Here is a 22,733-nt window from a genome sequence, read left to right on the forward strand (position 1 = left end):
TAATCAAGTTTGAATTGACTTGACAATGATATTTAAGTGTTCCGAAGCATATAAGTAATTAATACTATTAAAATCATTCATGATACTAAAGTAAATAACATTAAATAGCAGCATTAATGTATATATATTCACGTATGCACTGACTGGAAAGGTGTCGGACACGAAGCAGCTAATGCAGGCACTCAACCTTATTATAGCTAAGCTCACAATTACTACACATATATGCCATACACATCAATATAAGCTGCATTAAGATAGACCCTGATGCAAAACCAAGAATCCGATGCCGGGTAAGTTGAGCACAATCCAGCTCGCCCCTTTTACACTGAACGGTGAATCGACATTTTTACACACCTTCTGGACTAAAAGAAGATTTAAACAACAGCGAGTATACTTCAATTTCGAACGTATCGCAATCACTGGTTTATATTCAATAAGGTCGGCAAAGATCGCGTTGGCTCGCGTGATTAGCATTTCTTCATAGGTTTCTCTATTCATGTTTTCAACTGCTGCTTCGGCTTCGTCAGATTAGATCTACTTTTTCTTTGCGTATTGTTTGGCTATTTCAATAAGCCGTCCTTTCCTTAATCGTGCTTACTTTTTACACTTTGTTTGATTTGCTATTTCAGTTCATTCGGGTTCATTATTAAGCCCATTTTGGTCATTCTTTCAATTCGGTTCTAGACTCTCAAATCTAATTATTTACCTCAATACTCAATGGATACAGAAACACCTTCAGGTGAAAATCTAACACCAACTAGTCCGTCTGGTATGTACATCATATCTCGATACTGGAATACATTCTGAACTAAACAGTTGACGCTATGTTTGACGAATTTACGCAGCAAGGAGATGATGCTATGACAGATGACTATGCTACCCTTTCACCTGGCTCATCAAATGGTGACCTTGGCTCAGCAACTACTCCAACAGGTTCAACTACACTGTCAAGTGCACAGTCTCCTCCAAGCACAAACAGTCTCTCTTATTCTACAGATTCTGGTACAGGATCTACTTCGACGCCGTCGATGTCTCGACGAGGTTCGACACGAAAATCAACATTAACGCAACAGCAGAAAAACAACAAACGTCAGAGGGCTACTACAGAGCAGCTTACAATACTAGAAAATGAATTTAGCGTCAATGCGGCACCGAACGGCAAAACGAGACAGCGAATTGCAAATTCAATCAATATGACAGAACGATCGGTCCAAATTTGGTTTCAGAATAGGTATGTAATTCGGCATAAATTTATCGCCGTGCTGACAATTGGCTAGACGAGCGAAAATCAAGCTGTTGGCTAAGAAATCGATTGAAACAGGTGAAGACTCGGATCTCATTCCCAAGTCGATGAAAGAGTACCTTGCTGTCCAGGCTGCCGGGACAGGTTTCACGACTTCTAACGCATATTTTGCGCGAGGATTCGGTCTTACCGCGTCAAGAGCCACGTTGGGACGGTCTGCTAGTTTTAGCAACGTATCCGATAGGCCGTTTATGATGCCTGGCATCGGTGATATGCCTTTTTCTGCCGTTGACTTTGCAAGGCAAGCACAAGCACAGACGGCAGTTTCAAGAATCAATTGCCGTTCACTGATGATTGGCACCTGGCGGAGAGTCAGCAGCTCGGCGATGGACTTCGTTGTACTTTATACCCCTTCGCAACAAAGATTCACTTATTTTATCAGCAACGACTCGATTGGATTCAAGATTGAGTACTTCTTTGCATCTGTGCAGAAGATTTACGTCGAAGGTCATCGCAGCGAAGGCGGGTCCAAATCTGACAGCAACAGCAGTACTGGACTGGAGATGGGCGATCTAGTCATCGTGCTATCTCATCCACCCCAGTTCTACATGGAAACTTCTGGTCCTACTGTCGGATGGTTTGAGACTGGAGATTTTACTGAGAATCAACAGGCTACGATGGTATTGGAACACCGATTGAGTGGCCCGCTGAAAGCGCTCGAACAGCAGCTTGCAGAGCTGTTATGTCTCAAGCCAGATGGTTCGCTCCCAAACAGACCAATGAGAAGCAATAGTAGTGAGAGCTCGGCTAGTACGGGAAATTCTGTTGCTGGTAGGCCAATGGTGAATGCTTCTTCGTTCACAAGCTCGGCGCCGGTGTCTCCTTTGGTTGCAAGCACCATGTCGGGCATGCCGCCACCTGTTGCGATGATGTCGTCTGCTGGTGTAGGCTTTGCTGATGATGCATTTTCGTTCCCAAGCTCACAACGGGGAAAGCCCGTACATCTGTCACACAAACGGACGCGAAGCCGATCTGTTCCTGCGGCAATTGATTTTTCGTATCTTGGCACGGGAATCACGCCAGAGTCTTTTGCGTTTAGTCCGGGCGTGCAGCAACATTTTGTGCCTCCAATGGGACCAGTTTTGCTTGGAGTTCCGCCTGTAGTGTTATCTGCTGTACCGACGCCCACGCTGATGGATATGAGCTCCGCGCCAGTCCATGACGCGGGGTTGCAAGTTGACCCCACGGCGGCTGCGCAGTACATGGATATTTCTTATTTTCCGCAAATGCATATGGCCTCAGATACGCCGACGTTAGCTTCGTACAGCAGTCCTACGGTCTTGAACACTTCGATAATGCCGATGCCGACCGGAGTCGATCCGGTAGCTGGGGCTGGAGACATTGTTGGTGGGTCTCCATATGGGATGACAAACATGTGGGTCGACAATGCGCATGTGTTTTCGAACGAACAAATTACTCCGGGATATGACATGGGCATGCAGGAGATGTTTACTAATGACGCGTCTGTGACTAGTATGTCTGAAGATGTGGTCATGCCGGACAAGGCCGAGTCGTTCGGTGGGCAGTATGTGAAACCCGAAGACTCTATGCAAGGTGCACCATCTAATACAGAGGCTCAAACCGACGAGCTACTAGAATTTCAAATGATGGGCTTGAATACTGGTCCGCCTTCATGATTTTTGGTTTAAAAAGTTCTGCCCTTCCTTTTCTGTTCACTACTTTTTACGAATGTTTTTGCAACAATTTTTACTCTTGCGATTTAGATTGAAATGTATTACTAAGTTTTAGATTGCGGGTTTGTTTGTTGACGTTTTGCCTTGCTTGAACTTTGGATTTACTCTTGGTGAGTGGATATGGCGCGAAAGGACACGGAAACTTTGTTTTATTATTTTTGATCTGTAAATTTTACGATTTGTACGGTAGCTCATAAGGTTTTTCTTTTTTGTATTAAGAATTATTACTTTTCTCCATGATCGTGTATAGACCGGATGGTTTTTATGTTAAAATGCTCGACAGCCCGAAGCCATACGCGTTCGACTCTTCCAGGAAGAGAGTCTACTGACTTGACGCCAGTCTCGATCCATATTGCCCAAGCACCCATTTCGTTTGCCATGACGACGTCAGTCAAGATTCTATCACCTACGACTGCGACCTGCTCTGGTCGCTCAACGCCGGTTGAGGGTGATGATTTGAAAAACCGCATGATTTCGGGCACGCAGTCTGGTTTCTTTACCACATGACGTAGGACCCGGACGCCTGTCGAGTGTTCGAGTGCGAGCGCGAGTTTGTCGTCTGGATCCATTGATTTTGTCCCGGCGGTGTTACTGACAATCAGGAGTTTATCGCCAGGGTATGCCTGGCGTAGTTTAGCAAAATGTGCTTTGTATAGAGGATATATTTCGGGCGAGTCTTGCGCAGTAAAGCAGTTGTCTTTGTCGAGCACTATGGCCTGTATATCTGGCTGTCTTGACGCCGCACTCGACGACACGAGTGCTGGAGCGAGTGGGATTGGCAGGTCATTGAATGTCGGGACTCTCAGAGCAGGTACGAGTTTATGAGGTTGAGTGAGTAATCTGAAAGTGTGTAAAGTTGCGGGTAAATTGAAGGACGACATTTGCTTTTTGGTTTTTTTAGTTTTGGAAGACGAAGAATTGGAGCGGCGCAAGGAAAAGTGACGTTGTGCGGTATGGGATGGGGACAACGACAGCTCACTCCCAATCATTTCCATCAGCACTCCGTCACATATTATAGCACCAACGAAGGAGTAAATAAAAATTTTACGAATTCGATCTGATTCGGGTCATTTTAAAAAATTTCAAATTATGACAAGCAGAACTCAGTATCTGTCTGGTACAAGTCGGCTGTTGCTAATACTTGTCGTCTTTGTCTTGGGACTTGTACGAACTGTGAATGCCAATCAAGCTAAAATCGTGAGTAATCTTATTGAATGAAAGGTTTAAGTCTGACTGGTAAAGGAGGATCAAAGCAAATCAAGACAGCAATGCGCCGGCATGTTCAGCAGGCGCGATTGGGGTGGAAATGAGGATCCGTTCATTAGCGGTGCGTATTTTGAACAAATGCAATTGATCTGGATTAAATACTGATGGAATTATAATAGTCACATTAAATAAGCCAAAGGAGATTACAAGCACTGATCCGCAAACAGTTTCAATTGTCATCTTTGAGTGGACAGATGTTGACTACATCGGAATTGACGGCCAGGGCGCAGATGGCAGTAAGGTCTACGTCTGCGATCAGTCTGCAATCGACGCAAATTACTGCAAACAAGACAATTTTGGACAGTTTCTGCTACAGGGATCAACAAATGGGTCGATTGCGTCAGTGTTCACGAAAGCGGTCACACTAGGTGATGCCGCGCCTGATCCAATCATTTACCAAGTCAGGCGCACTGGATTCTACTGTGTTGGATCGTATGGAATGACATCGGATGAAGGATATGTTGGAATCGTCAATTTTCAAAATGCGTTTGGCAATTTGCCGGCGTCCCAAGTCGCAAAGCTGCCGTTCTATGGCGGCATCGCCATTGCATACGCTGTCGTGCTGGCGTTTTGGCTGTTTCTCTACGTTCAGTACAGAAACGATATCTTAGCTGTCCAGAACTACATCACGGCCTGTGCGGGCTTCTTGTCGGTCGAGATGCTCATTGTCTGGGGTTATTATGACGTCGTCAACTCGAGCGGCAACACTGTCTTTTCAAGATTTTACATGGTGTTCGTCGCGATTCTGAATGCATTTAGAAACGCATTCACATTTTTCTTGCTGCTCATCGTTTGCATGGGCTACGGAGTTGTCAAGCCGTCGCTTGGCTCGGCAATGCTCAAGTGCCGCATCCTTGCTGGTCTGCACTTTGTGTTCGGCGTCGTGTACGCGATTGCCAGCTTTCTGGTTACGCCAGACACAGCCGGTCCGTTGATCTTACTCGTAATCTTACCGCTTGCCGCGACCATGACCGCGTTCTATCTCTGGATTCTGTCGTCTTTGACTGCGACGATTCGCGACCTAACTCAGCGCAAGCAAAACGTCAAAGCAAAGATGTACAGACGATTATGGCGACTGCTGTTTGGCAGTATTCTGATCATCTTTGGATTCTTTTTTGTGAACTCGCTCATTTTCGCAGACCGGAACTCACCTGACTTCGTGCCGAAACACTGGAAGTCAAGGTGGTTTGTGTTAGACGGTTGGCTCAACGTTGTGTACTTTATTGATTTTGTCATCATTGCATTCCTTTGGCGTCCGACTAGGGACAACCGCCGGTTCGCAATGTCAGACGAATTGGCCCAAGATGATGACGGTGAAGGGTTTGAGATTGCAAGTTTGGCTGGGTCACTGGACGAGGAAGAGGCAATGGGTGACAGACCTGGTGGCTACGACGTTAACCGAACTGCTAATCCCTACGGTGCGCATGACGATGTCGACAGTCTTGCGGGCTCAATCCAGGCCGCGACTAACCCATACTCCGAAGACGAGCACGATATCGAGCATGCTGGCAATGGTAATGGTAATGGAAATGGAAATGGAAATGGAAAGTACGCTATGCCTGCTAGTCAGAATCAGCCAGAGACGGAGACAATGTTCGAGGCCCCGGATGACCAGTATGACCGTTGGTCAGAAGACGATGATATAAATTCTGACTTTGGCGAGACTGCGCCCATTCAAAAAAAGAAAGAACCTGGCAAAGATGATTGAGCTCGATAGAAACGAAAATATAGGAATACAAGTATAGCATAATATATGTAAAGTAGATGTGAGAGCGGTAAAAGGCCGGGTAACGTAAAAATAGCGGATGTCGAACACAAAGGCGAAGTCGCAAGGAATTATCAATTTGAGCAGAGACAATGCCGTCGACGTCATCAGCTACGGTGTTTATACACCAATCTACACTTCTGTTACAAGCCAGACCGACTACTGTACGTTACTTTATTTATTGATAGTATGTAGCGAAGTGTACTGACTGCGAGCAACAGACAAAGGTCACATACACATACAACACCAATAAGAAGACCAAACGTGGAACACTTGCTGTCAAATCATTTGATCCTGTTTCTGGCGCTTGTTTCCGGTTTAAAACACGGAAAGTCAACGAACTGAACCGGATATTGCGGGCATTAGGCGGGTTTGGATCTGTCATGGCTGGAGCTAGTACTGGGTCTGAGATTATTGTCTCAAGTACAGGTGGTGCAGAGTAGAGTGGACTGGATATATATAGGAGTTGTATGATACGAATTGAACGTTTATATGCCTATGCAGTTGTGTCATGCTGAAAAAAGCAATATCAACACTAGACCCTCGCATACACACTAAGATATTGACACTAAACCCTTTTTTATGTTTAATTTACCCGGAGACCGGAGGTGTCTGAATCGTTGGAGCCTCGAGCGCTGTCGCAAAATCGATAAGAGTCCTGGGCCTGTTCTTCTTAACTTTCTTGTCCAGACTGTTCTGTTCTGTTTTTTGTCTTTTAAGCGACTCAATTGCATAGGCCGTACTCAATGGCGCCATTATCACTCACATCGGCACAGCCATGCGCGTTCGCGCTACCCGAAGGACGAACAGCGCTCGTCGTCATTGACATGCAACAGGATTTCCTGCTCAATGGCGGGTACGGATATTTGCAGTGTCCGTCGGAAGAGGTGTTTAAGCAGGTCTCGTCGGTTATTGAGCCTACGGCAAGAGCGATTGCGGCTGCACGGAAGCTTGGTCTGCACGTTATTCACACCAGAGAAGGACATGTCGCTGATCTATCGGATTGCCCGCCTACGAAGCGGATGCGTCAGCGAACGGCGAACCCGGAACGACACAAAATGATCATTGGATCTGACGGACCGATGGGCAGACTTCTTGTCCGCGGATCAAACGGACACGCAATCGTGGACGAGGTCAAGCCCTTGAAGGATGAACCGGTGCTCGACAAACCAGGCAAGGGTTCGTTCTACAACACCGACTTCCACCAGATGCTGGTCAGCAGAGGAATCACGCATTTATTACTTGCTGGTGTCACAACAGAGTGCGTTATTCTAATCTTGTCTCGTGAACTTATGCTGAACTGTAATCTAGATGTTGCGTAGCAACGACGTTCAGAGAAGCCAACGACCACGGATTCGAAACTTGTGTGCTGACAGATTGCACTGGCGGATTTGACACTTCGATTGTAACCGCGACCATGGACTTATTTTGCGCCTACGACGGTTTGCTAGGCTACAATTGCTCCAGCAAACCTTTGCTCGACCTTGCTGCTACAGTCACGACTGTGGCCGAGTCCGTTACCGAGAGCGTTTTCGACTTGTCGATCGCGTCGTTACGAGTCGCGTACCGGTCTGGCAAGCTTACACCCAAGACAGTGCTTGATTACGTGTACGAACAGATTGCGAAGCCAGAGTGCGCAATCGTGTTTAAGCGGGTCATCGACAAAGGCGTCGCACTTAAGACCCTGCCTCAACCGGCGATCGAGGCTTCGTTCCCAGACATGCCGTATTTCTACGGCATTCCGTTCACGGTCGCCGAGAACTTCGACATTGACAACTCGAAGCTCGTCAAAGACCTGCTCGCGCTCGGCGCCGTTCTGATCGGCACCACCAAGATCGACGCGACCAGCGCCGGACTTGTCAGCGGCGCTCCAATCACAAGCGCGTGTAGTGCCGAGTACGCTGCTGGAGGATACAATTACGGGTCCGCGGTCGCAGTCGCAAAAGGCCTCGGCTCGTTCTCGCTCGCCCTCGACACCGACGGCTCGGCCCGGGTTCCGGCCGCGTTCAATGGCGTGGTCGGGTACAACGTGTCCAAAGGTCTGCTTGCGTCTGCACACGTGGCAAAGTTTTGCCCGTCGATCGACAGCGTCGCGATCGTTGCGACCACTGTGCCGGACTCACGCGCGGTGTTTGCCGAGCTACGCGGACAAGACTTGACTGATCCGTACTCTGTTCCAGACCGTAACATTCCAATTAAGAGTGTTGATTTCCGAGGAGCAAAAGATGGCGGGTTTAGATTCGCAATCCCGGACGATCTGTCAAACTTGTCGGTCGATTTCAAGACACAGTTCGTGGCGTTCGTCGAGAAAATTAAGACTCTTGGCGGTACTTTGGTTGACGTCGACCTGTCGCTTTTAAACAAAGCTACCAAGCTTGCTGGCCCTATTATTGACGTTGAGCGTAAAGCGTTCCGTCCTACCGCTGTAGTCGAGGACTCGGTTTCAAAGTCTATCATTGACGCGACCGACGCATCAGCATCCTCCGTCTCGGCGTTCAAAGTTTTCCAAGACATAGACACCCTCAGACAGCTCAAGACGGAACTGTACATGAAGTTTGAAGGTACTGCCGGCATCGACGTCATTATCACCCCTACAGTACCATTCCAGCCCACTGTCGACGCTGTCGCCGCGGACCCGGTCGGCGTGAACGCTGAGCTGTCGATTTTCACCAAGATTACAAACGTGTTTGATATGTGTGCCGTCTCGCTCAAGACCGGCACGTGCGGTGCGTTGGAACTGCCGTTCAATGTCATGATCAGTGGCCCAATGGGAATGGATGGACGAATTCTTGACATTGCTGAGATTTTGGCGTAATGCGACTTTTATGTTCAATTCATATGATTTATTATGATACTATTAAGTTATGAACTGCATTTTATCAGTCTCAGTTGTGATAACATAACTATTTCTATCCTTATCGTTTATAAACCGGTTTCGCTGACGCTGCTCATTTTAACTTCTTCACAGGTTTCATCTTAACTTGTGCACGTGCCCGTTTCTGCCGTAGCCACTGTTATCTAAATCGATTTAAACTTGACCCGAACCAAACAACGGACGTTGATCGCAATTCAAATATGGTGGAAGATCAGCTACGAATGGTGTTCGATTCTCACCTAGTGGCCCCATGTACCTGCGGTTATTTCACCGGGATTTGTCTAACTAGTTATTCCATTAAATACGGCTATTTTGAATATAAAATGCCTTCACATATTGAGCTCAAATCAAAACCTCAGCAATTCCAATAAGTACTAATAAATGCAAACACATGCAATTTCATCCTTTGCGGTCTGGCACCGTCGAGCCGGACGCAACGTTGCGACACGAGCACGAAGTGAACAACAAACGCAATTTTTGAAAACAGCACGGCGGTGAACTATAACAAATGCCAAAAATCCCAATGCATGTTCTTTTAACAACGAAGAACTCCATCCCTTTCCGCCAACCCCTGTTTACTCTGGAGGAACACACCAGTGTCTATGGTAACACCACGCTTTCGACTGGCAAAACTTGCTGCAGTACTTGGTCCGACGGCACCGTCGACACTTGGCAAACTGCTTCGGATACTCTTCCCACTTGCCACACTCGAAATACCCGCATTGACGCACTCCACCTCTGGACTCGTCCTTGCGGCATGAATTCCGCATGATCACGGACGCCCAATAATGCAAATCACCCATATACGCCCGAGTCGTAAACCGCTCCACAAGCTGAAACAAGTTCAACGTCGGCAACTTGTACTCTTCGGCAATTAACGACTCGTCAGCGGGAAACAACGATGTATCATCAAAACCTGCTTCACTTTGACTCATTGCCATTTCAGCCACCTCACTCACATCGGTTCGAATTGATAGACTCGGAATAATGTGCGTCTTTTGAAAATAGGGCCGCAAATTGACGTACTTCGAAACGTAAGCAAGCAATTGTAACGCCATCAGCACGTCTTCTTCTCTTGGAAGATTGTCTTGCGCACCCAAAAATGCAGGTAGTGTCGTCGACGTTGGCGACACACCAGGAAAAGCCGTTTCAATTGGGGGAACAGCTCCTTGCTCCGGAAGCGGCTCAGTTTGAGTCTGGGTCGTACCAGAAGGCTGCAGTGAAACGCCAAACGGACTTAACGACGGATGAGCAGATGGAACCACAACCGGAACTTCCGACTCAACTGCACCTGACGAGCCATTATTGAATTCCATATCAATTATCCTGCTCGGAATATCGGCGCTATAGCTTGGTGCTTCTGTGTATTGAACCTCATCGGAAGATGAATTTTGAGCGTCTTCAATAGCGTGAACCGAGCTATTACCGGTCAGATCAACCTCAGCTTCGTCGATATCCATTGGCATGGCCGAATCGCTGTTTTCTACTCGACTTTCTGCACTGGTTTGAGCTGCACCTGCTGCGAATGCGGACTGTGAGATGACTGAAGGAGATGCGTAAGAATGAGTATGGATATGCGCATGTGACGAGCGATGATGGCGATGCTGATGACGATGATGATGAAAGCTGTGATAGTAAAGATGAGAGTTGTTTGCCGGAGCTGCGGCATTTTCGACTGCCGGTCGTTGGGCGGCTTCAGCAACCTGTTCTGTTGTCGAGCTAGGAACTTGTGATATATCTTGCCCTGATTGTGTCTGTGTTTCTTGTTGCTGTTGTGCTTGAGTGGTTGCCACTGCAGCACCTATCATGGTGACAAACATGTCAGCCGCATTGACATTAATGCCGGAATCAAAAATTGGCTCATCGGCGTTACGGCGTTGTCGCCGTCTTGGTTCTTCTTGTTCGCTGTCGTTATTTTCTGAATTAGATCTGTGTCCAAGTGTCTGTTCGATGGACTGGGTTGAGTCGGATTCTGTCTGTGAAGTCTGAGATGTAGATGACTGCCTCACAAAGTAATCGTGATACTGTCGTAATTTCTCTATAGCTTCTAGAAAATTGTCTAGTACTGTGGCCAAAACAGGGACGATGTCTGCCTCAACTACTCGTCTTCGAACAGATTCTGACCCTCTAACGCCGACAGCAGATAAGCATTGTAGAGCCAAAGACCACTTCCACGACGTCAACAAATCCCGAGAATGCATTCCTTGACACGACTTCAGTATAGCAATCAATCTGTCAATGCCTCCGTCTGTTGCAAGAGATTCTCTGATCATCTGTGACGATGTAACCAAAACACATAAGCTACTGAGTGAGTTCACTAATGGACGATCGAACGGACAATCAAGGGCACGACGGTCATACATTGTCGGCGTCATGTTTGCCGCAGCCTTGTTATTAAGGACAGAAAAAAAGTTCACGTCCCTCATCTGTGACTTGAAAAAAAAATTGTTAGTTTTGTGATGGATAAGCAGTCTACTAGTAACACATAATGAAGACCAGTCATAGTAGAACAAAAAACATACAATAGGACTTACACTATAAAATAACACCAAATTCTATTTTAAAACTTGACAACAAATTAGACTTAGATTAGTTGCGATATTTGAGGTGGATTGATTGTGAGGGAGAGAGGGGATGACAAAAGAAGGTACTCAAAAAGAATGAGCTTTTGCTGCGTTTCTGTCAGTGTGGCGAGGTGGTAGCCCTAACCCTTTTATCTTTTTTTGTATGCTGCACCGGCACTTTGTACTGTCTTCTTTAGGCGTACGGAAATTACTGTAAAAATGAACAAAGTATTCTTTTTTTAATGCATAAATTAATTACTTAAGCTATATAATCAACCTTAACTATGAGCATTGAACCCTTAATTACTTGTTCTGCTCAACACCAGTTGTTTCTTCGATTACGCATCGAATCCGTGCGGCTTAATTGGATACCCCTAAAATCCGGAGATTTTTGAAATCTTTCTTTCTCCTGTTCGAAACAAAGTCAGCCGGCACAATATGATGCCTTCTCGAGGCACTTCGTGCTTATTACTGTCAATTCAAAAAACCCCATTTGCTACTTGTACTCGATCAATTGCCGTTTTGAAACAACAGATCCGGTTAGCGTCAGAACGATCAGTCAAAATCGTGCTACCTTCACCCACATTCATCAAAGAACTTGGTCGTACGTTTGATCCGCCCGTGTCACCTCGTCAGTTGGACAATGATATCGACAAGCTAGTTGGAACACCAGACATCAAGCCAGAACAGCTTAAGACCTGGTTCGGCAACGGGCGGAATTTGGTAGCGTATCAACGAATTATAGAACGGTCATTGCTTGAAGATCCTCAAAGAAAACCGTCACAGGAAATGACTGATAGCTACACTATATTGTTTAGAGCATCACTGGTTGTCAACAACCAGCTTGCAATCTCGCGACAGTGCATGACTGATCTGGTCGCCAGAGACCAGACACGTAAAGATAAGGGCCTTAAAGTCTTGGCAGAGCTGAAAGACACAAATCTGCCTGCCGCCTTCTTTCTAACCGGAAACATGTACGCAGACAATAGACTGTATGACAATGCAATAGTCGAGTTCAAAAAATGCATCAGCGCATCAAAAGCACACTTGGACGCAAAACCAAAATTAGAAATGTTGGACTACGATTACGATCGGGAGATAGATTTTAGTCACATGGTCAAAAGCACATTTATGCTTGGTAAAGTCTACGAGGAAGTACAAGATTACTACAGTGCCCGAACCCATTATCTTGAAGCATTGGCGCTGCAAGAAGTTTCCAAGGAGAAAATACCGCCGATGGAGATCATGGCCCTCAACTTCCTGGCCACACTCGCCGAATGGGAAAATAACGAACAAACAGCTCAGTACTACGCGCTGAGAAGCGCAATGCGCGGAAACATGTACGGACTGTCGTCTATGGCCAAATACGTCCAACGTTATGAATCGGATCAGAAATGGACACAGGTCTGGTCGGAAACATACCAGATCCAGAACTTGCTTGACCGCAATTTAAAAATAGCAATCATCAGCCCGGAATTCAAACCTGTCGCTGTTGTCATCGATCACGGCGCACATGCTCGTCAAACTGGGCCTTCTAAACCACCTTTAACTAGTGCTGCCAGCCCTTAAAGCTATGCTAATTTGTACATTAAAAATGACAAGGATGTAATTATCTATTCAATATCGTACTCCGCCCAGTGCTAAAAATACAAAGAGTAAAACATAATAAAACATAAACTCACAGAAAAAAAATTGTGAGAGCTTGTCCCCTAAAGAAGTCGCCCTACAATTTTTAGCCTCAATTAGATATGCGTAATGCCAACGAAGCATGTTGCAAAATCAGAAATATGTACATGTTGGCAAACAAATGAAAATTAGTACAACTTAGATAGAACGCGGATTAAAAAGCAAACGAGCTGACAACGATGATGCATTTAAAGATCGATGATGTCTCCTAAAGTACCGGAGCTCGCAGCAATGAATCCAAGATATGGCTTCGACGGATTTAACACCCGAGACAGGTATTCAGGATGGTACTGAGTTCCCACAAAGTAAGGATGTGACTTTAACTCTAGAATCTCCATTCGCTCTCCCTTGTCGTCTTTGCCAACAAACGTTAATCCAGCCTTCTCAAGCTCAGGAACAAACTCGGGGTTAACTTCGTATCGGTGACGATGTCTCTCGTGAACAGCCTCAACACCTCCGTACAGCTTGCGGAGCTTACTCCATTCGGAATCGTCTTGGAATATCGTTGGTCGCAGTCCAAGTCTCATTGTGCCACCAAGATGAGTCTTGCTCACTTCCGGCATGAAAACAATCAAAGGGTTAGCTGGTGGCTCCGGAACAAGCTCCTCAGAGTGCGCATCTAAATGAGTATTAGCTTCCAAAAGACTAACCAAAATATCAACTATGGCCTGGTCTGCAATGTAATAGCAAACGAATCTGCAGAAAGCGTTTTAATGTTGCACTTGAGGAATGCCCAGAAGCCATCTACCATGCTCATGGGTCTAATGTATAGTGCGGAACTGTAGCACGACAAGGAACATAGTATCAATATAAAATGAGACATACCTTTGATCCCAAGAACGTTTCGAGCATACTCAATGACAGCAATTTGAAGACCAAGGCAGATACCCAGGTATGGTACCTTATTTTCCCGGGCCCACTTGCACGCAGCAATCATGCCTTCGGTTCCGCGTACTCCAAATCCACCAGGGACCAAGATACCATCTGCAGAACACACTTCGTGCCATGCTTTGTGAAAGTTGACCCGACTATTTTCGGCTGCATCAGGCTCGAGATCGGTTGCCTCGACCCAGCTGATATTGAGCTTACGCTGGCATCTCAGAGCAGAATGTTCAAGCGACTTTATAACAGACATGTAACTGTCCTTTAAGTGCGTGTACTTGCCAACAAGAGCAATATTGACACTCTCAAACATTCTATCGTGCGTGTTTGTCAAATTTCTCCAGTCGTTCCACAAAGCAGCACCGGTAGCAAGTGCTGGAGGACCGACAGAAAGAGTGTCTAACTTCAACTTCTTGGAAAGTTGCTCAACAATTTTCTGCTGGTCAAGAAGTAAAGGCACATGATAAATTGAGCTCAAATCATGAACCACCAATACTTGGTCAGGACCAACATGGCAGAACATAGAGATCTTATCTGTAGTAGGCTTCTCAAGCTTGTGTGTACAACGGCAAGCAACAATGTCGGGCATCAAACCAAGTCCTCGAAGGTCACGGACAGCAACTTGAGTGGGCTTAGTCTTCTGTTCTCCATTGACAACAGGAACGAGAGACACATGAATCAGGGCAAAATTGTCTGGACCAACACGGAACTGGAACTGACGAAGAGCCTCTACAAAAGGAGCAGACTCAATATCTCCAACAGTTCCACCCAGTTCAACAATACATACATCAGGCTCTTCACCACTGCTGTCGACAGGAATGCGCGCAACACGTTCGATCCAGTCCTGAATCGCGTTTGTGATGTGAGGAACAACTTGAACAGTCTTTCCGAGATAGTCCCCCTTTCTCTCACGTTCAATCACAGCACTGTAAATTTTTCCAGTCGTGATGTTGTTCTCGCGAGTAAGTGTAACGTTGAGATACCTCTCGTAGTTACCCAAATCAAGGTCGACCTCACCGCCATCATCAAGAACAAACACTTCACCATGCTCCAAAGGACTCATTGTTCCAGCATCAATGTTCATATAAGGATCGATCTTGATGGCAGAAACCCTCAACCCACGCGTCTTGAACAGAAGTCCTGTAGACGAGGCTTATCATTATAGTCAATCTACCATTCTATACCTAAACTTTCAATCGTACTAACCAATAACGCCTTTGCCAATACCGCTGATAACACCTATTCAGAATGTTAGCCTCTAAATTTTGGAGTCTGAACTAACAAATCTTACCTCCAGAAACAATGACAAACTTCATCTTTATTCGAATTCGATGATAATTCACAGTAAATCACAATCAAAAAAACTTTCACAGACTAAATCTTGCTACACAAAGAACTTCTATAAGTTTTGCCCTTGTTTAGCGCCAGCCGATACGGGGAACGAAAAAAGAAAAAAGGGTTTAGAAAGACACAAAATTTTTGTTTTAAAGTGTTTGTCCCAACTGCAGAAGCCGCGCCAACTCTTGAACAAAATGCCTAAATATACGCCCATACCGTTATTTACTCCTAGCCGAAAACAATTTACCTTGTATACGTTCAATACTCATATTCGTAACACCACAGAAGACTAACTCAAACAGACCGAACCATGCAATAAAAAAAATGTAGAACATCTATCAGAAAGAAATATGATTAGAGCTAAGCCAAATTATACGGTGCCGGGATCAATTGAAGACGATTCGGCTAAAGTTCCACTATCTGATTCGGAGGAACCTTCAGACGCCTGATCTGGTTCGAGGTTGTTCACGTCTGAACCATCGGTCATTAAACCACCAGTGACGTTTTGTTTGACTAAGAACGTTCCAATGAAGATCATAGTATTTGATGCAAGAAAAGCAAAGAATAGTGCTTTGGGAAACGTCCCAACTGTCCTACTGTAAATTGACAAAAAAAGCGACGGTCCAACAATTCTAGAAAGTGAGTTGGTGTATGACACTGCCCCTAAAATCATGCCTGTTTTCTGCCTCGGAACGTGTTTCGTAATAATAGCTTCAATGCTAGGTAGTAATCCGCCAGCAAGGGCATTAAAAAATCCAAGAAATAAAAAGAAACCTGGCGAGTTTGTCGAAATAAACATAACGTGTGCACACATTGCAATAAACGCGGATCCACGAACAACCAACATGTCGACAGTTGAAGCCCCGAACTTCTTGTTCTCTGGCAAGTAAGTTCCATTCTTTCTATCGGATTTCTCAATATACCGCTTCAAATAAATAAAAGCATTCGGCAGCAAAAAAAGCAAACATGTAGTTCGACCGATTCCAAGGGATGTGACATAATAACCACTTTCGACTGACGTCCAGTGAAATGCGTACTCGGCGTATAGCACAATAGCCACAAGCTCACCCATACCATTAGCAGCCGTCAAGCTGTCCATAAACACTAAAATAACCAAATTACGTTTGATCGCCACTTTGGTACCATCCTGTGGCCAGAATGCCCTCAATGGTTTGAACACATTGATTGATTCCAGCATATTCCAAGCTAAAGACTTGTCCGCGTTCTTGTGCTGTTGAACCCGTTTCAAGTGCTGATAGTCCGATCTTGACTGCATCTGTCGTTCATGAGACAAGGATTCTGGAGCAATAAACACAACACAAAGAAAGAAACAAATCTGTAGAGTCAATCCAAGATAAAAGAAAGCAATAAGACTGCCAGTGTAACCAATCAGAAAACTAGATAACGAAGGGCCGATCGACATGCCAATAAATAAAACTCCGTGAAATATACTGAATGCGGTTGCTCGCTGGTTGCCCGGTGAGGTGACATCAGAAGCATACGAATGGCACATTGCAACGACAAAGAGAATAGACCCTGTACCACCATCCAAAATTGCAGAGACGTATAATAGATAGAATCCCATCGGGTTGTCCCATTTGCCTGCAATTAAAAACATGAGATCACCAAGCTAAACCAGCAAGTTAGAAACTACTAAAAAGTTGTTACAAGTTACGTACAAATGGACCCATCAACGCAATCATAAAAATTGGCCGACGTCCAATACGGTCAGACAGCGAGCCCAAAAACGGAGACGAGAGAGCTCCCAACACACCAGCAACTAAACCAACCCAAAGCGTAACGTTCGAAGCTATGGCATGAACCTCAGCAATCTGGCAACGCTCGTCAATGTCTCCAGCAAACGTATGTAAAGTTTCTTTACTGTCCCATGCCGTCATTGAGGAATCCCCAAGATTTTCCTGATTTGCGAAGTATTGTCTACAGACAAGAGAAAGAATGACGTTAAGCTTGACGGTAGTGCTGCCTCCATATGCAATGGTGAAGAAAATGAATGGCACTATTAAACGAATGTATGTCACATTCTCTGTTTTTTGGACTCCTGGAATCATTGGCTCTTGAACTCCATTTGGGTCATCCGTATATGGTTGAAGCTCGTCTATTGCTGAAGACCCATTTCTTGTTGCGACCCCGTCAATATCAGCTACTGGCCTTCATTGACATTAGTGATTTATAGATAATTTATAAACTGGTGACCCACTTTTGGTGAAAAGGAGCCTCAACAAGCATTACTTGCTCGTCCGTCAACATAACCTGAGACTCCTCTTCTACAACTGCCGCAACCGCGTCCATCGAGCTGCAGATTGTTAAGGTGTACTTTCCAAATCAATCGAGTTTCGTTTAATGCTGCATATAGGACAATTTCCCAATGCTGAGAAGTTTCCTTGGTTGAATTGAACTGTTTAATCTTGGTATATAAATCGGATTTGAGTAAAGAGCAAGCCTTAGACCAGTCTTAAAACATTACACCGTATGCAATGTAGTTCTAGACTGTCTTCGCTTTGTGCGGCCTGAACCGTTTCTTATCGTGGAGCTACTTTCACCGGTAACGAATCACCGTGCAAACTTTAATGCTTATATTAACAGATCTGGTACTTGCTGAACCTTTCTTTTGGGACCATAGACCACTGATTATTCTTAAGTACAGCTTTTCTTCCCAATAGTAAACATACAGTTTTATCAATTGACTATTATTCACAGTCTACAAAGACATTTGCTTGCTTCTGAATCTATAGCCGCTATCGCCGGTGAAACTTTACCTAAAATAAGGTTTTAAAACAACACCAAATTAAACATAGCACTCGCTCGGTAATGCCGACCTTTAAATCCTTGCAAGTTTAAGAAGATATATGAGGGTACGGTATATCCACGATCAATGAATTATTAGTAGCAATTATAAGCGTAGAAGAGAAGCGGTTAAACGGTATCGTTCTTAATAAAATTTGAACTGAATCTTCCTGGCAAGTCTTACAATAGACTGAAATGAAGCAACGACAACTGCATATAAATACAAAGACATATCCAGCTAACTAATATATACAATAAACGACAACAGCTTCAGCGCAAAAGCTTTACCGTCGTTCCATGACCCATGCATCCGCATCAAGGAAAGCCTCGGCCTCTGCAGTGTTAATGGCTCCGTGTGTGGTCAACACCTTGACTGCAAATACTACCGAATCCCATAATCTAAACGCTTGCTCCAAGTCTGCAACAACATGTAGTGTGTGTGCAAACAGCTTTTTTAACTCTTCCTTCATCTTCTCCCGCTCGGCCGGATCAGTCGGGTTTTCTTTGCTGCAAAGCTCGTCTAGATACGTTTTCATTGCAATCCCAAGACCACAGTTTGGACTTGTAACATACGGCAAGCTGACACCTAGGGCTACCCAGTCTGAATTTGTCAGACTCAATCTGTCTGCATCTCCGTTTGCTAAAAGCGAAAACAACGTGGTTTCTAATAAAGTTCGCGCACTTTGGCTGTATTTGTGGACGAATGAGTTAAATGACAGCAGGTTACGGCTCAACGGACCCGAAAATCCAATAGCCATATGACTTATAGGGAGTAATGAAGCAACACGAGAAATCAATAAAATGTACTCCTTCTCAGCATCTAAAATTGACTGTTAAAAGAAACTGTGTAGAAACTATGTAAATCATACCAGTTCCGCGGATCGGTAACCCAGAGTAAGATGGTGTGTACGTCTTTGCAGTCAAAACGTTAAATCGAATCAGCTCTAATGCAATCAACAAAGTGTCGGCAAATACATCGTCATAGCCAGTTGATTTTAGTCCAAGAGCCAGCGCATCACCCCAAGGTGTCAATTTGTGATCAGGTGACACAAAAGCTCGCAACTGTAAAAATCGCCAGTAAGTACTAGCAAGTATTTCATTCTGCGTAGTAAACGCTCTCTCTAAATCTTTGGCTAGAATAGTCTTTTCTGCAAACTGTCCGTCAATCAACGATGTGATGGCAAAGTCTAAGTCTACTGCTGTTTTTTTGTCTCCTAAACGGGGCTCAAGTATCTCTTTATACACATACCATGTATTCACAGTCTCATATGTTGTGGGACTAAGACGATGCGCAATATCATGCTCAGCTGCCCGATCATACCAATTAACTGTGTACTAAACAATTAGACCAAAACGCAAAAAGCTCAAATACTTTCACTTACTACCCGCTTGGCTTGGTAAAATCTGTGCAGTGGCTCCGTCAGCAAACTGAGCTGCTGAGATTTCATCGCCTGCAAATCTGATAAAAATGTGTGATATTCCACGCTCTCTCCACCGTCCAAAGGAACAAGTTCTACCAATCTTCCAGATGTAAGAGCGTCAAGAATCTCTGGCCCAACAATTCCTTGCGCCATATAGAAGTATAGCTCAGGAGGAAGACGTTGCGATACGAATTCGTGTATATCACTTGGCGCATTTTCAAGAGTTATAGGGTGGAGAGTACCTTTATCTGTCATGACAATGTGATATTTGACAGCACAGTAAGCTCTTCGATAAGTATCAATATAATTGGTGTCTTTGACAATCGGATGTTCCGAGTAAGCCATGACGGCACCGTAACCCGAAACATAATTTCGTAGTAGCTCTCTTGCTGCACGAATAATCATCAAGCCATTCATGTGTGGCTGCTCAAGTATAGGAAATGGTGACGAAAAATCCAGGCCGATCAAGACGCACAGATCTAAAAACTGATCATTTCCAAGACCACCTAGCTCTGAGAGAAGTGCTTTTTTGCTGACCCATGAAAAACCTCCTTGAACAATGTCCATAGAAATAATTAGTCTGTCGATATCATACAGCAAAGCTTCAGTGGGGCCATAAATCGAATCAATAAATTTATTTTCATGTTTCAGCAAATAAACCAGTTGAGCCCACGAACAGTATGGTGCCACACTGAAAGCAACATTCTTTTCTTGTAAAACTTTCATGGCATATCGCGCAATCTCTGCGACGGGAATAGGGTCTATTTCGTTAAAAATACTAACAGCTATGTCGCCCTTTGATCGGTCGTACGAGTCCCAGGCTTCCAATCTCTTTTGATGTTGAAGATCAGATCGCGTAAACATTTGATCGTTCTTGTATATCTGAACACCCCTGAACACAAATATGGGCTTGACTCCTGCCGCTTGCATTGCATTCAGGAAATTATCTAAAATTGCTTTAACAGCAAACGGTATTCCTCCAAGAGCATGAAACAGTGGCTCTTTTTTGCCGGATGGAGAAAGCTGCTGTAGAAAGAAATACTCCGCATCAATACCTAGAACCGTATCTTTCAACACTGTGAGAGGAAGACTGCGAGACTGTTTCCTCTCATATATAAATGCATCAAGTAATCTCACTTTAAAGTTAATAACAGAAGCGCACAAGAAAAAAATGACTTTAATCATTCAATGACGCAATATTATTGAATGATCGTAATCTCGGTACATACCAGTCATTTGATCTAATTCTAGTTGTACGGTTTATTCCAAACTCAAAGCACAGTTGAATATAATGTGAGTATCTTATTACAATCTCCGAGTCTAATGAAGGACACAGGTAAGTTTCTGTGTTGACAATTGCTCCTTTCGTGTTCTTCAAATTGCAGGGCCATAAATAAAGTTCTTCTTGCATGTTTTGACACATTATAACCCGGGTAACTAACTATGGAGATTTGGGCCCTGAATATATGTCGATGATCTGTTTGTTCATTCAACCAGTTTCGATTTAACGGCGTTCCGTTTTGATTGTTTACTGAAGATTTTAGTGGACGTTCAGATTTATTGATTATCGGGGATTATTTTTGACAGTTGTATCTTCAGAGATGGTCTCTACCGCCTTTGCCCTTTTGCTTGTTTCTTAACCATTTTAATTAATATCTTCAACAATGGATCTCATCCCAAGAATTGAGCAACTGAGGGAAGAAGCTGGCTTTTCATTTGATGTCGAATTGTTTGTTGCCATTTTGGCGGCTCTTGTAGGCAAGCAGCATGCGATAGTCACAGTTGGACAGAAGAATTATCTGGATTTTGTCGAACAAATGATATTGCTCGTATGTTCAATAATTTCCAACAGGATAAATTGAATTAGATCTGACATACTAGATTGGATCTAACATATTTGGATTCAAGACGAGAAGTGTTACATGTACCTCGTCAACCACCACCGAAGAATTTATTAATGCTATGTTAATACAATCTGAATCTGCGCCAGGAATGTTTTCACCGCTACCGACACCATCATACGAGAGTAGCACAGTATGTGCATTAGACAGCATTATATTTATATATGAAACTAACACGTACTGCAGGAAATGCCATGGAATGGCCTGAAAATGGACGCGACTGATGAAATGAGGGTACTGCTGCAACAGCGACAGCGGGAATTCACACATAGAGGACATAAATTCCCCAATCTTCTTGTTATTAGGGACTTAGATCTTTCTAGTAACTACGTGCAATCTCAGATCTTAGAGGTATGCAAATCTATAAGTTTAATTTCAGCGACTTATGAGGTTAGATAATTCGCACTAAAAAGCTTATTACTGCCAAAGGAGTGTTTCTTACCCCACCTTCATTTCTTATCATTCCGCTGTGCCTCAAAACAAATTCTAAGCTGCACTTGTTTCCATATTTGGTGAGTAAATCGAACAGAAATCCAAGTAAGAAGACATACTAACCCACCAGCTGGATCATTTTTGCCTCAGTCATTACTACGAGCCCGCCGATGCGGACGACTTTGAATGCACGTCAGAAACATTGACGCGTACCCCGGAGTTGCGATCTGATAACCCTCAAGAACTATTCACGGCGAAGGTAATTACTATACATTGCGTAACTGACTTTTCTAAACTTTTTAGGAGATTGACTTGCTTTCCAACCATGCGTCAAGCGTTGTGATTAGTCCAGAGATTAGACGATATATGCATGATATTATTGTATTTTTGCGTATGCACCGTGCAACACGTGGTGGAATATCTGCACGCAGTTCTCGTGATTTCGAAATCTTAATCAAATGTCTTTGCCCGCTGCATCATGTAGGATATGCAATCCCGACTATCGTCGTGATTGCGGCGCGTAAAGTGTTTGGTCACCGTATCAACATGGCGACTGCGGCAGAAGACCGCAGTGTGTTGTATGGGAGCGACCCCAAAGCCGTGGGGCAGTTTCTTCAAGAATGGACACCGGATCTGGTGCTTGACGACATATTTGAAACCGTCCCGGCTCCGATTTAGTTTGTGTTTGCTGTCCAAAGCACATACTAGCCAATTTAACAACTACTGACTATATGATGAGTTTTTGACAATTTGATGGACATTCTACGCGGAGTTTTCCAAAGTTTTGCTTACATATGGTAC

General features: G+C 44.5%; 11 protein-coding genes across 11 annotated transcripts; 6 read left to right on the forward strand and 5 right to left on the reverse strand.

The window, feature by feature from the left end:
- Positions 1–338: 338 nt before the first annotated feature.
- On the forward strand, positions 339–3,237 carry V1512DRAFT_256785 (uncharacterized protein). The gene is made up of 3 exons (XM_066915092.1): positions 339–769; positions 817–1,231; positions 1,278–3,237. The coding sequence occupies exons 1-3, from the start codon at positions 718–720 to the stop codon at positions 2,938–2,940; spliced, it is 2,130 nt and encodes a 709-aa protein (XP_066774395.1). The 5' UTR covers positions 339–717; the 3' UTR covers positions 2,941–3,237.
- Positions 3,192–3,941, reverse strand: V1512DRAFT_256786 (mitochondrial PGP phosphatase). Its single transcript, XM_066915093.1, has one exon. The coding sequence runs from the start codon at positions 3,876–3,878 to the stop codon at positions 3,222–3,224; it is 657 nt and encodes a 218-aa protein (XP_066774396.1). The 5' UTR covers positions 3,879–3,941; the 3' UTR covers positions 3,192–3,221.
- Positions 3,942–4,086: 145 nt separating this feature from the next.
- V1512DRAFT_245105 (lung seven transmembrane receptor-domain-containing protein) lies at positions 4,087–5,971 on the forward strand (the record flags this gene model as incomplete). The annotated part of the gene is made up of 3 exons (XM_066914355.1): positions 4,087–4,194; positions 4,240–4,324; positions 4,383–5,971. 3 exons carry the CDS (start codon positions 4,087–4,089, stop codon positions 5,969–5,971), a joined length of 1,782 nt encoding a protein of 593 aa, XP_066774397.1.
- A 134-nt stretch (positions 5,972–6,105) lies between these two features.
- Positions 6,106–6,684, forward strand: V1512DRAFT_219021 (signal recognition particle 9 kDa protein-domain-containing protein). The gene is made up of 2 exons (XM_066913649.1): positions 6,106–6,192; positions 6,250–6,684. Exons 1-2 carry the CDS (start codon positions 6,121–6,123, stop codon positions 6,469–6,471), a joined length of 294 nt encoding a protein of 97 aa, XP_066774398.1. The 5' UTR covers positions 6,106–6,120; the 3' UTR covers positions 6,472–6,684.
- V1512DRAFT_284692 (amidase signature domain-containing protein) lies at positions 6,676–9,245 on the forward strand. Its single transcript, XM_066918026.1, has 2 exons — positions 6,676–7,289; positions 7,340–9,245. Exons 1-2 carry the CDS (start codon positions 6,775–6,777, stop codon positions 8,841–8,843), a joined length of 2,019 nt encoding a protein of 672 aa, XP_066774399.1. The 5' UTR covers positions 6,676–6,774; the 3' UTR covers positions 8,844–9,245.
- On the reverse strand, positions 9,161–11,539 carry V1512DRAFT_15199 (uncharacterized protein). Its single transcript, XM_066913044.1, has 2 exons — positions 11,438–11,539; positions 9,161–11,329 (listed from the first exon to the last, which is right to left on the reverse strand). Exon 2 carries the CDS (start codon positions 11,327–11,329, stop codon positions 9,479–9,481), a length of 1,851 nt encoding a protein of 616 aa, XP_066774400.1. The 5' UTR covers positions 11,438–11,539; the 3' UTR covers positions 9,161–9,478.
- Positions 11,540–11,884: 345 nt separating this feature from the next.
- V1512DRAFT_256793 (uncharacterized protein) lies at positions 11,885–13,081 on the forward strand. The gene has a single exon (XM_066915094.1). It carries the CDS (start codon positions 11,906–11,908, stop codon positions 13,034–13,036), a length of 1,131 nt encoding a protein of 376 aa, XP_066774401.1. The 5' UTR covers positions 11,885–11,905; the 3' UTR covers positions 13,037–13,081.
- Positions 13,082–13,308: 227 nt separating this feature from the next.
- On the reverse strand, positions 13,309–15,351 carry V1512DRAFT_279123 (CTP synthase N-terminus-domain-containing protein; the record flags this gene model as incomplete). Its single annotated transcript, XM_066917978.1, has 4 exons — positions 13,309–13,826; positions 13,979–15,175; positions 15,242–15,274; positions 15,327–15,351. The coding sequence occupies 4 exons, from the start codon at positions 15,349–15,351 to the stop codon at positions 13,342–13,344; spliced, it is 1,740 nt and encodes a 579-aa protein (XP_066774402.1). The 3' UTR covers positions 13,309–13,341.
- A 196-nt stretch (positions 15,352–15,547) lies between these two features.
- V1512DRAFT_15215 (major facilitator superfamily domain-containing protein) lies at positions 15,548–17,923 on the reverse strand. The gene is made up of 3 exons (XM_066913045.1): positions 17,592–17,923; positions 17,053–17,542; positions 15,548–17,003 (listed from the first exon to the last, which is right to left on the reverse strand). Exons 1-3 carry the CDS (start codon positions 17,681–17,683, stop codon positions 15,744–15,746), a joined length of 1,842 nt encoding a protein of 613 aa, XP_066774403.1. The 5' UTR covers positions 17,684–17,923; the 3' UTR covers positions 15,548–15,743.
- Positions 17,924–18,374: 451 nt separating this feature from the next.
- V1512DRAFT_288849 (temperature dependent protein affecting M2 dsRNA replication-domain-containing protein) lies at positions 18,375–21,067 on the reverse strand. Its single transcript, XM_066918152.1, has 4 exons — positions 20,829–21,067; positions 19,561–20,735; positions 19,048–19,513; positions 18,375–18,998 (listed from the first exon to the last, which is right to left on the reverse strand). The coding sequence occupies exons 1-4, from the start codon at positions 20,833–20,835 to the stop codon at positions 18,463–18,465; spliced, it is 2,184 nt and encodes a 727-aa protein (XP_066774404.1). The 5' UTR covers positions 20,836–21,067; the 3' UTR covers positions 18,375–18,462.
- V1512DRAFT_15343 (uncharacterized protein) lies at positions 21,046–22,700 on the forward strand. The gene is made up of 6 exons (XM_066913050.1): positions 21,046–21,428; positions 21,481–21,633; positions 21,687–21,851; positions 21,896–22,012; positions 22,063–22,191; positions 22,236–22,700. The coding sequence occupies exons 1-6, from the start codon at positions 21,264–21,266 to the stop codon at positions 22,608–22,610; spliced, it is 1,104 nt and encodes a 367-aa protein (XP_066774405.1). The 5' UTR covers positions 21,046–21,263; the 3' UTR covers positions 22,611–22,700.
- The last annotated feature ends 33 nt before the right edge of the window (positions 22,701–22,733 follow it).

Source organism: Lipomyces arxii (genome assembly GCF_038497795.1).
Source record: "Lipomyces arxii strain Phaff 12-163 unplaced genomic scaffold V1512scaffold_1, whole genome shotgun sequence".
Classification (NCBI taxonomy): domain Eukaryota; kingdom Fungi; phylum Ascomycota; class Lipomycetes; order Lipomycetales; family Lipomycetaceae; genus Lipomyces; species Lipomyces arxii.

What these genes read in the sequence shown, in the direction of transcription:
- V1512DRAFT_256785 (XM_066915092.1), top strand. Translation starts at nt 718, where the DNA reads ATGGATACAGAAACACCTTCAGGTGAAAATCTAACACCAACTAGTCCG. An exon ending in AACACCAACTAGTCCGTCTG is followed by an intron (nt 770 to 816) that starts GTATGTACATCA and finishes TGAACTAAACAG; the next exon opens with TTGACGCTATGTTTGACGAA. An exon ending in CAAATTTGGTTTCAGAATAG is followed by an intron (nt 1,232 to 1,277) that starts GTATGTAATTCG and finishes ACAATTGGCTAG; the next exon opens with ACGAGCGAAAATCAAGCTGT.
- V1512DRAFT_256786 (XM_066915093.1), bottom strand. Translation starts at nt 3,878, where the DNA reads ATGTCGTCCTTCAATTTACCCGCAACTTTACACACTTTCAGATTACTC.
- V1512DRAFT_219021 (XM_066913649.1), top strand. Translation starts at nt 6,121, where the DNA reads ATGCCGTCGACGTCATCAGCTACGGTGTTTATACACCAATCTACACTT. An exon ending in TACAAGCCAGACCGACTACT is followed by an intron (nt 6,193 to 6,249) that starts GTACGTTACTTT and finishes TGCGAGCAACAG; the next exon opens with ACAAAGGTCACATACACATA.
- V1512DRAFT_284692 (XM_066918026.1), top strand. Translation starts at nt 6,775, where the DNA reads ATGGCGCCATTATCACTCACATCGGCACAGCCATGCGCGTTCGCGCTA. An exon ending in CTTGCTGGTGTCACAACAGA is followed by an intron (nt 7,290 to 7,339) that starts GTGCGTTATTCT and finishes ACTGTAATCTAG; the next exon opens with ATGTTGCGTAGCAACGACGT.
- V1512DRAFT_15199 (XM_066913044.1), bottom strand. Translation starts at nt 11,329, where the DNA reads ATGAGGGACGTGAACTTTTTTTCTGTCCTTAATAACAAGGCTGCGGCA.
- V1512DRAFT_256793 (XM_066915094.1), top strand. Translation starts at nt 11,906, where the DNA reads ATGATGCCTTCTCGAGGCACTTCGTGCTTATTACTGTCAATTCAAAAA.
- V1512DRAFT_15215 (XM_066913045.1), bottom strand. Translation starts at nt 17,683, where the DNA reads ATGGACGCGGTTGCGGCAGTTGTAGAAGAGGAGTCTCAGGTTATGTTG. An exon ending in GAGGCTCCTTTTCACCAAAA is followed by an intron (nt 17,543 to 17,591) that starts GTGGGTCACCAG and finishes ATGTCAATGAAG; the next exon opens with GCCAGTAGCTGATATTGACG. An exon ending in TTGCGTTGATGGGTCCATTT is followed by an intron (nt 17,004 to 17,052) that starts GTACGTAACTTG and finishes TTGCTGGTTTAG; the next exon opens with CTTGGTGATCTCATGTTTTT.
- V1512DRAFT_288849 (XM_066918152.1), bottom strand. An exon ending in TTTACCAAGCCAAGCGGGTA is followed by an intron (nt 19,514 to 19,560) that starts GTAAGTGAAAGT and finishes CTAATTGTTTAG; the next exon opens with TACACAGTTAATTGGTATGA. An exon ending in GTTACCGATCCGCGGAACTG is followed by an intron (nt 18,999 to 19,047) that starts GTATGATTTACA and finishes AGTCAATTTTAG; the next exon opens with ATGCTGAGAAGGAGTACATT.
- V1512DRAFT_15343 (XM_066913050.1), top strand. Translation starts at nt 21,264, where the DNA reads ATGGATCTCATCCCAAGAATTGAGCAACTGAGGGAAGAAGCTGGCTTT. An exon ending in TGCACTTGTTTCCATATTTG is followed by an intron (nt 22,013 to 22,062) that starts GTGAGTAAATCG and finishes CTAACCCACCAG; the next exon opens with CTGGATCATTTTTGCCTCAG. An exon ending in AAGAACTATTCACGGCGAAG is followed by an intron (nt 22,192 to 22,235) that starts GTAATTACTATA and finishes TAAACTTTTTAG; the next exon opens with GAGATTGACTTGCTTTCCAA.